The sequence below is a fragment of the Chelonoidis abingdonii genome, chromosome 13, assembly GCF_003597395.2.
Source record: "Chelonoidis abingdonii isolate Lonesome George chromosome 13, CheloAbing_2.0, whole genome shotgun sequence".
Taxonomy (NCBI): domain Eukaryota; kingdom Metazoa; phylum Chordata; order Testudines; family Testudinidae; genus Chelonoidis; species Chelonoidis abingdonii.
This window is the reverse complement of record NC_133781.1, coordinates 30447497-30456764: the sequence shown is the minus strand read 5'-3', so window position 1 is coordinate 30456764 and position 9268 is coordinate 30447497. Positions and strand designations below refer to the sequence as shown.

Below are 9268 nucleotides of genomic sequence, written 5' to 3'. Positions count from 1 at the left end.
AAAATGGGATGAGGTGCTCTGTGGGATAGCTGCCCACCATGCACCACTCCCAACAGTGCTGCAACTGCTGCAAATGTGGCCGCGCTGCAGTGCTGTTCCTACACAACTGTACGACCACAGCTGTAACTCCCAGCGCTGCACATTTCCAAGTGTAGCCAAGGCCTATGACTGCAAACTTCTTGGAGCAGAGACCATTCTCCCTGGTTCTTCAAAAGGCTGGTGCTTGACTGAATGGTTGTACACCCTCTTTATGAGAACAGCAGCCCTTGCACAATGCAGCAGAAGGTGTGGTGTAAGCCAGACCGTCCCGAGTTCCACTTATGAGTCTGACGTGAACTCTTCCTCCCGTGATGCTGGAGATATCACCTAACCTGCCTGGCTCCCTGTGAAATGGAGGAGGTGGCATGAGGATTAGTGTTAGCAGATAAAAATACACATGGAAGAAATCACAGCTGAGTTAAACATTGCATCACTTTTCTCCTTGCTACAGAGCGAACCATGTGCTTCCCACCACTTCACTTCCACCTCTCAACCAGAGAGCAACTTCCTGTAGATTTTGTAGTGTTCGCCTCTTGCCCAGGCCTTTAGTTTCATGTTTGAAAGGGTTCATTGCAGAGATTTGTGATGGTAGCAGCTGCTGTGAGAGCATTAAATGTTGCTTAGCTTCTTACTGAACTTTTACACTGCTGTGCAAGGTGCCTTGTGGTGAGGCTCTACAATTCCATGTGTTCTCTAGGTTTTGATCCTTACATCTACCTGTGGAGGAGAGAATAGGCTGAGATGACTCAGAACCAGGTTCTAGACAAGCTTGCTCTCCTCAAAACACCAGAATCCTGTGAAGTTTCAAATGGGGAAGTTCAAACTGGGCTTCCTCTCCCGCCCACTCCCGCCATCCAGTTCAGCTGTCCCTGCAGCTTTGCTTAATGCCTCTTGGTGCATCAACATTGGATGCATGTTTTGCCACCTTCCAAAGGTGCAGTTATAAATAATCCTACCCTATCAAGCCATAAGTAGATAAGATTGTTACCCACCAACTACTCGATGATGATAACATAAGGGATTGTGTCTCAGTGGTAACTTTTTAATGTTGGGGAAAATGCTTTGAGAAGAGCATATAAATTCAGCCCACAAAAGCAAGGCCTCCCTCCCCCACCCCACCCCATTCATGTTGCTGCACACCATGGTACAATATGCAACATGCATGGGTCTCAGCCCCCATCAAGCCTAGATCCAGTCCAGTGGCGGGGCAGAGTGGTAGCCGTAATTCCATAATTGCAGCCTCCATAAACCCAGCCAAATTGTGGGTTTGTCGGGGTCTGACTTAAACACTTAGGTGGTTCTTAGCCCCTTTTTTTTTTTTAGCATGTTTAATTTGGGCACCTGTGTTGCCTTGAGATGAGATTGTGCCTGCTTTTCCCACCCTGATGTTGCTGCTTTGGCATTACTGATCTGTGTGAGGTTGGTCCTGTATAAGGCAGGTGTGCTGCTGCCAGTCATTGCACCAGGAGCTCAGAGCTGCTCTGCAGGGAATGATCTCTAGTGAGGACACTTTGTTTTTGTTACATTCCTTTTAATAGAGGCTTGCAGCCTGGCTGTGAGGTGCTGAGCAGAGCAGAATTAACCAATGCTGAATAAAAGACTCAATCGGCCTGCGAGGTTACTTAAAACATCAGTTGTTGCCATGTGTGATTCCCAGCACAGTGTATTGGGAGGGGGTTTTAATCCCAAAAGAGCTGTTTGGCAGTCCTGACTGTCAGCAGTGTCTTGAGTAGCGCTGTGGCCAGGGCGAGCTCAGCAGGATGCTAACACTTGCCCTGTAAAATGCAAGAGGCTGGAAGTGCAGAGAACTTCTGTCAGAGGAGGAGAGACTCAATTCACCTGCACTGAGGTCTGCACTGAGCTGCCACTGCCAAGCTGTGGGAGAGCCCAGAGTGGCCGCCCTGGCCTCAGAAGCTGGAAGGGGCTGGAGAAGGGTGAGAGCTGAGAAGAATTAGAGTAAAATTGTTCCTAACGGCATCACTCCTCTGGTTCAAAATGGCTGTGCTTGCTGTAAGAAACGCACGGCTGAGCTGGGATTAGCGGCTGTAACTATGGCTACTGTTCTTGCACTTGGTTTTTTTTTTTCCTCCAAGTTTTTCCTTGATGGTAGCTGTGCCACCTTTGCATCATGGGGCTCTGAGCAGCCTCTCCAGGCCCATTACATAGGCTCTTACTTGCTACCCTGGATGCTGCTGGATTTCTGTGAATTGGTATTTTTGTTCCCATAGCGTATGTTCCTCTGACCAGACCTAATCTGCTTTTAGGACTGAAGAAACTCCCCTCCTCAAATTACATCTGCTCCATATTTTTGTTATAGTTGAGACCTGGCTCTCATAGATGTTTCTTTTATTCTGTCACTAAGGTGTCCATGGGGCCTGGCATATTGCCTCTTATCCTGAGGGATCTCTGAGTACTGCAAAAAACCCATGCCTTGGCTATAGAAAGGAGGGAGTGGGTTACTCCCCACTGCAATGCATTCTCTGCCAGGGGAGAATGCAGCAGCCATTCTGTCACCTCTACTGTGTGCTCCAGTCTTTGAAAGTGAGGAAGAACTTCCCTGTTGAACTACACTGGGGAGGAAAGGGAAGTGGAATAGAATTATCCAGTCTGGACTTGGGCCATGACACCAGGGCTAATGACCATACACCTGGAGTAAGCATCAAGGGGATCCCTTGATGACCACGAGTGGTGGGGAGTTCTGTAGCATGACTTGACTTGTCCAAAAGCTAGAACCTTCAGCTTCACAGCACCCTCTAGTGCCATGCTGGGAAACAGGTTCAGTGCTGATTTGGGAATAGGATTATACTAGTGTGCATGTGCTCATAGTGCTGGTTGTAGCGAGCAGAACTGTTCTTCCAGTGTGGTGAGACTCTTCCGGTGTGGACAGTTCACACTTATGCAGGGTTCCAGGGTCCTCTGCTCATGCTGCTGCTGCTTCCTCTTTTCCCGTATTGCATAATCAGAAGAGGCAGCATGTAGGTTTCCAAACCTCCTAGCTAAACATTTGCATGTTTGAGACTTAAATGAACATCTGATGTAAACACGCTCCATGAATGCCCAAGAGCACTGAGCTTATTCTGTAAACTCAAACTGCAAAGCACTTAATCTGATCTCTCATTCCTTCAATCTTGTTGATGCGAATGTCCCCATCCTTCCCAGCTGCATTAGTGTGCATGATGTCATCTGGAAAGAGCTGAATGTCTTTAAAACCCTCCTTCTGTTTCTTGTCTTTCTAGGGGATGTTCTCTTCCAAATGGCAGAAGTTCACAGACAGATTCAAAATCAGTTGGAAGAGATGGTAAGTACTGTACAGCTTGCAGACGTGTTCTCCAGAGAGTCTGGATGGGCCAAACACATAAGGGGAACAGCAGGAAGCTTTTGGACCAGCAGGTCTCTCAGCAATTTGTTGGCCTTTAGCTGCATTTTAGTGTGGAAACGCAACCACAGTACTGCAGAGAGGGGATGCATGAAATAATTGCCAAGCGTTTAACTATGAGTAGAAACCTCACTTAGCAAACCTGGACTGAATAAAAGAATAAATTGTGCAGGGAGGATCAAAAAAACACTAGGATGTCTAGAGAGCACTTGTGCAAGTGGTATTGTCTGGACAAAAGAGCCAGCTATTCAACAAATCTACTTCATGCAGAGCCAGTTAGCATCAAAGTCCTCCAACACTGTGACCAGGGAACAAAATGGGCTTCAGTTTCTTATCCGCTTAGACTGACTTTATCTAGAACTGGGTTGTTATCCTGCTGATGTCCAGCCTCTTCTGCTGGGTCTCTCTCCATATGGGCTTCCATCTGTTTCTCTCAGGCCATCAGCCTCTCTTCCTTTATGTAGCCAATTATATACCTGTTTTCCCATATCCAATTGGCTGCCCTAATGTTAATGTGCCTCTTTCTGTGCTGTATCCACTGTCTGTCTTCACGCTCTGTCTTGTTTCATCCACTGCTCTCCATCAGCTCACTGTTGCCTGCATACAGTCTACTTTGCAGACATCCCCTCATCTCTTCCTCACTAAACTGTCCTCTGCATCACACACTCATGCTCTCTTTTTGTATTTGGATTCAAAGCCAGGTCAGTGTTTGCTAGAATATGTACTTTGTTTTTTGTCTTCAAGCTGAAGTCTTTTCACAATGAGCTACTGACACAACTGGAGCAGAAAGTAGAACTGGATTCCAGGTATCTAAGTGTAAGTAAATCGAAACTTTTTATTTTAATGTATTAAACACGAGCATGTTCCTAGCTCTCCTTTTGACTCTTTGCTGCTGCCTTCTCCACCAGCATTCCAAGCTTGTCCTAGTCAATATGGGGGTGCAAGTGTTCCACCTTGACTCTGCTTGTTTGGGATCCCATTACCTTCATGTAATCCTGAATACAGTTGTGGGAGTTAAAGACCAGCCTCTCACCATGTTGCAGATTTTTAGCAAAAAATACTCTGGTGCTCTAAAACCTGTGGGCTCCAACCATCTCAACTCTGTGATGGCCACACTTAACCTTTTCTGTTTAATCTGCGTGAACAGATACTAATTATGAATGACTGTTTGCATTGTGGTAGTGTCCAGAATATGCTAGGTGCTTTCCAGTCATCCTGCACTCCCGGTTGTAAGGAGCATGCAGTCTAACTCTCATTGCTGCTAGTGATTGCTATTTTTAAAGAGGAGGATGGCTGCACAGTTGCTTTTTAAACGTGCAAGTGTTCTAAAACATGCCTCTTGCATCAGGAATGTGGCTGTCGAAGCCTTAGCTACAAGGAGAATGTAAACTGTGCTCATTAAGAGCAGAAAACCTCTGCTAATCTGCTGAGCCATTGTTTCAGCTGTTCAGAGCTTCCCCCTGTTTTATATTCAGGCTGCACTGAAGAAATACCAGACTGAGCAAAGGAGCAAAGGGGACGCGCTAGAGAAGTGCCAGGCAGAGCTGAAAAAACTTCGAAAGAAGAGCCAAGGGAGCAAAAACCCTCAGAAGTATTCGGATAAGGAGCTGCAGGTAGGACTCTTGGCTGGTAGTCTGCTGTCAGTACCAGTAAGGGTATTGACTGAAATGGACCTTAGTGAGTACTCCTTTGGTTGCTAAGTTCATAAGATCATAGAAATGTGGGCCTGGAAGGGATCTTGAAGTCATCTAGTCCAGTTGCCTGTATACTGAGTATGGTATACCTAGACCATACCTGACAGGTGTTTGTCCAACTTGTTCTTAAAGTGGTGGGGATTCCACAACCTCCCTTGAAAGCCTATTACAGAGCTTAGCTTTCTTTATGATTAGAAAGTTTTTTCCCCTAATATTTAACCTAAATCTGCAGCAAGGGAGATTTAAGCCCATTCCTACTTGTCCTGCCTTCAGTGGACAAGGACATGTATGAAGACTAGTATCAGAGGGGTAGCCGTGTTAGTCTGGATCTGTAAAAGCAGCAGAGAATCCTGTGGCACCTTATAGACGTCTGTTAGTCTATAAGGTGCCACAGGATTCTCTGCTGCTTTTATGTATGAAGACTGTAATCAAATATCTTCCCTCCCACCCCCCAGTCATCTTTTCTTAAGATTAAACATGCCCATTTTTGTAACCTGGCCTCAAAGATCTGGTTTTCTAAACCTTTTTTCGCTTCTGTTGCTCTCCTCTGAACTATCTCCAATTTGTCCATCTTTCTTAAAGCATGGTACCCTGAACTGGACACAGTACCGCAGCTGAGGCCTCCCAGTGCTGGTACAGCAGGACAGTTACCTCTCATGTCTTACAAATGACCCTCTGCTTAATACACCCCAGAATATTAGCCTTTCACTACTCCCTCACATTGGTGACTCCTATTCAATTTGTGATCCACTAACTCCCAGATCCTTTTTTGCAGTACTATCACCTAGCCAGTTGTTCCCCATTTTGTAGTTGTGCATTTGATTTTTTTTCTGAAGTGTGGAACTTTGTACTTTATTGAATTTCATCTTGTTAATTTCAGATGAATTCTCTTGTGTTCCTCCCCTCTTGTTAATACTTGTGCTGAATATCTGGTCACAATTAACACTGAAGCAAATCAGGCATTAAATACTTCTGCCTCCTTGATGTCATCCATGTGTAGCTCTTCTTCCTTGCTAGGTAGAGAACCAACAATCCCCTTTGGCTTTCTCTTGCTCCTAATGTATTTGTGGACCCTCTTCATATTGCCTTGTGTGCCTTGCTAGGTGTAACTCATTTTGTACCTTACCCTTTCTGGTTTTATCCCTATATGCTTGTGCTGTTCTTTTGTACTCACCCTCCTTAGCAATTGGTGCATGTTTTCACTTATAAGGGTTCCTTTTTGACTCTTCAGGTCATTTAAAGAGCCCCTGCTGGAACCATATTGGTCTCTTACTATTCTTACGCTAGATAGGCTGTTGTTTTGCTGTTCACATATCACTTCCCAGAGGCAACCCCAATGTGGGAACCCCTTAAATAGGAAAACAGGGAGCCATTATCACATGTGAGCTGAGCACCCTTAGGAAGAGAAGGAGGGAGCATGGTCTAGAAGATAGAACATGGGACTGGAAACTGGAAGACCTGGCTGTTCAGTTGGCCATTAGATCCTGGGCAAATCACTTCACCTTTCTCTGCCCTCTCTAAACTGGTGAATGATATTCAGTTTTGCAAAGCACTTTGAGATCTACTGATGAAAAGCATTATATAGAAGTCAGAAGTCAATTGGGCTCATTGTTTGCCGCTGGCTGTGAAACTGGCTTGTGTCTGTCCAATGGAATCCTTTGGCCAGCATCCCATCCAGCCGCCTTTGACTGCTCTAACCTGATGGGATCAGATACCCATTCTGCAGCAGGGTGAATTGGAAGTAACCTTTCAGTCTGAGATGGAGCAAAACATGAACCCATGACCTTCAGGACTATAGTCAAGCACCTTAACCATTCAGCCAGAGTATTAATTAATTCTGTCTCCTTGAATTGACTGAGATTGACTCTTCTCTTATCAGTGAAAGACTTAAGAAATAAAATTTTAATCCTAGTGAATTTCCATTGTCAGACAATCTCACTCTTGATCTTTCTGCTGAAATATTTTCTTTAGCCTCCTGGCTTTAAATTCCTATCTGTTTCTTCCCCTCCACTCCCTTGGTACGACAGCTTGTATATGCTGGAGGCTTTTTTCCATTAGACAGCAAAAAACTTAATATTTGAGTCCCTAGGCAGAGAGACTCTCTCCTCTCCCCAGGACACAAACTGCTGTGTACAGCTGTTCTTGAGAGAAGTGTGTTGTGTTTTGTTTTTTTTTAAATAGGCACATTTTAAGAGGCTAAAGCTTCAGGATTTCCAGGCAGAGAGAAATGGGGGATAATATTTCATTTCAGTGTATCCCACAGAGTTCTGAGAAGGCATTGCTGACACATGCAGAGCATCAGGAATTACTTTCCTGGGTACAGTTGCAGTGTAAGACCTGCAGCATGCCCGTGGCTGGCCCAGGTCAGCTGACTTAAGTTTGGGCTGGAGGAAGGATAGGCTTAACAGTGCAGGGTAAACACTTGGGCTGGAGTCTGAGTTCTGAGACCCACCCTCCTCACAGGGTTTCAGAGTCGAGGCTCCAGCTCAAGACCAAACGTGTCTGCTGCAATTTGTAGTCCCACAGCCTGAGCCCTGGTAGCCCGAGTCAATCAACCCCATCTCTGAGACTTGGTGCTGTGAGGTTTTTGTTGCACCTTATGTTGACAGCAATGGACATCAGACCTGGATTGTGGCACAAGATATATTGAGGGGGTGTGGTGTTCAGGGGGTTAATGACTGTATTCATAGCATGAGTTAATCTCTTGTGGAAGTCACGGACCTCCAATTCAAGCCTCACCTGCAATGCATCAGGGAGCAGTGCAAGTTTAAGCAAGCAATTAACACACAGATCTGTAAACACCCTCTGGCTTAAAATGCTATTTCTGCTTCTCTCTCTCTCTGTTAATTGTAGCCATGGCTATGGAATAAATACAGTGTCAATGGCACATTCCTGTTAGGCAAAATTAACCCACAGGCCAGATGACTTGCTAGCTCCTGTCTCTTATGCAAAACTTTCAGCAGCCGTGTTGCCCCTGGGATCAGAGTTAACCAAAGGTTATTTTGAATGAGGTCATACTTCCTAAATGTTCTCTTTTTATCTAAGTTGACTTAAACGTAGGTGACAGCTCCTCAGCCTGGGTTTATTGAAGTTCTCTGTACCAAAAAGCAGATGTGAAGTACTCAGCAGCTAATTCGAATGAAGGTTATACAGGGGAGACTGCACTTTTTAAATGTACTAAAACTCAGTGAGGGAGTTATTCTGTTAGTAGTGTGAAGCAGAAAGATCACTGAAGGGAAAAACTGGAAGTGTTTACCAGCATTGTTTTCTCAAGCTTCTGGAAATAAATCTGGTGCTTGTTTAAAATTGCTGCATATTGAATTTTTACTAATCTGTCCTGAGGCATCATTTATCCAGTGGTGGTTTGATAGTGGGGCTGCTGAGAGCCATTTAACAAAACTGTGAACCCTGTGTATGTTGGAAATCACTTCAAGCCCAGGTGTGCTGCCACAACCCCAGCACCCTGAGTTCTAGCATGTGTTCTTGTACCCCCCTGATGTTGTTTAAGAAGCTAATTTTAAAAGCCAATCTAAAGTGTTTCAGGACAGTAAAACATTCAGAGAAGTCCTGTTTACTGGCTTATCCTGCTTGAAGACTTGAGCACATGAACTCTTCATTTAAAGATTTATAAATCACTTCTGAATATCTGCTTCCTTACAACATCTCTTAATTGCCGGCTGAAAGAGAAGGAATGGTAGATGAGTGGGCAAGGGTATCTTTAGATGCAGAAAAACACAAGGCACCAAGATTGGCAATTAGCTATCACTTGCTCACGAATGTTGCCCGTATGGACAAAACTCAAATCCTGCCACTGCTCCTTTATCTCCCATGAGTCATCTAAGCACCTAGGGACTGCATTGTCCTTATTTTTGCAGGATTCCCCCACTTATACTGTACACCTCCAAGTTAGCTAATGAATTCTCCCCTTCTCCTCTTCCATCTGCACTTCTCAACCATGCGAGAGAGAGGGTCCGTTAACTGAGCCTTTGATGTTCTTGACACAAAGTAGCAGAGTGGGTTAGTTCTATTGGCATGACTTGTTTTGGGTAAAGGGAAAGAAACTGGATCAATCTTTCAAGCACTTAATCTTTCTACAGTAGGCGTTTAGGAAGAGCTTATCTCTTTGGAAAAACCTTACAATGGTGTTTAAGCTTAAAGA

General features: G+C 44.9%; 1 protein-coding gene across 3 annotated transcripts in view; it reads left to right on the top strand.

Annotated features, from left to right (window-relative positions):
• BAIAP2 (BAR/IMD domain containing adaptor protein 2) overlaps positions 1-9268 on the top strand; it is an 87818-nt gene that overhangs the window by 40537 nt on the left and 38013 nt on the right. For all 3 annotated transcript variants that reach the window (XR_012656942.1, XM_032797301.2, XM_032797303.2), the window contains exons 4-6: positions 3276-3337; positions 4160-4231; positions 4891-5028. Coding sequence is in view for 2 of the 3 variants with exons in the window: in XM_032797301.2 (XP_032653192.1) it covers positions 3276-3337; positions 4160-4231; positions 4891-5028 (272 nt within the window). In the remaining variant the exon portion in view is untranslated. The remainder of the gene's footprint in view (positions 1-3275; positions 3338-4159; positions 4232-4890; positions 5029-9268) is intronic.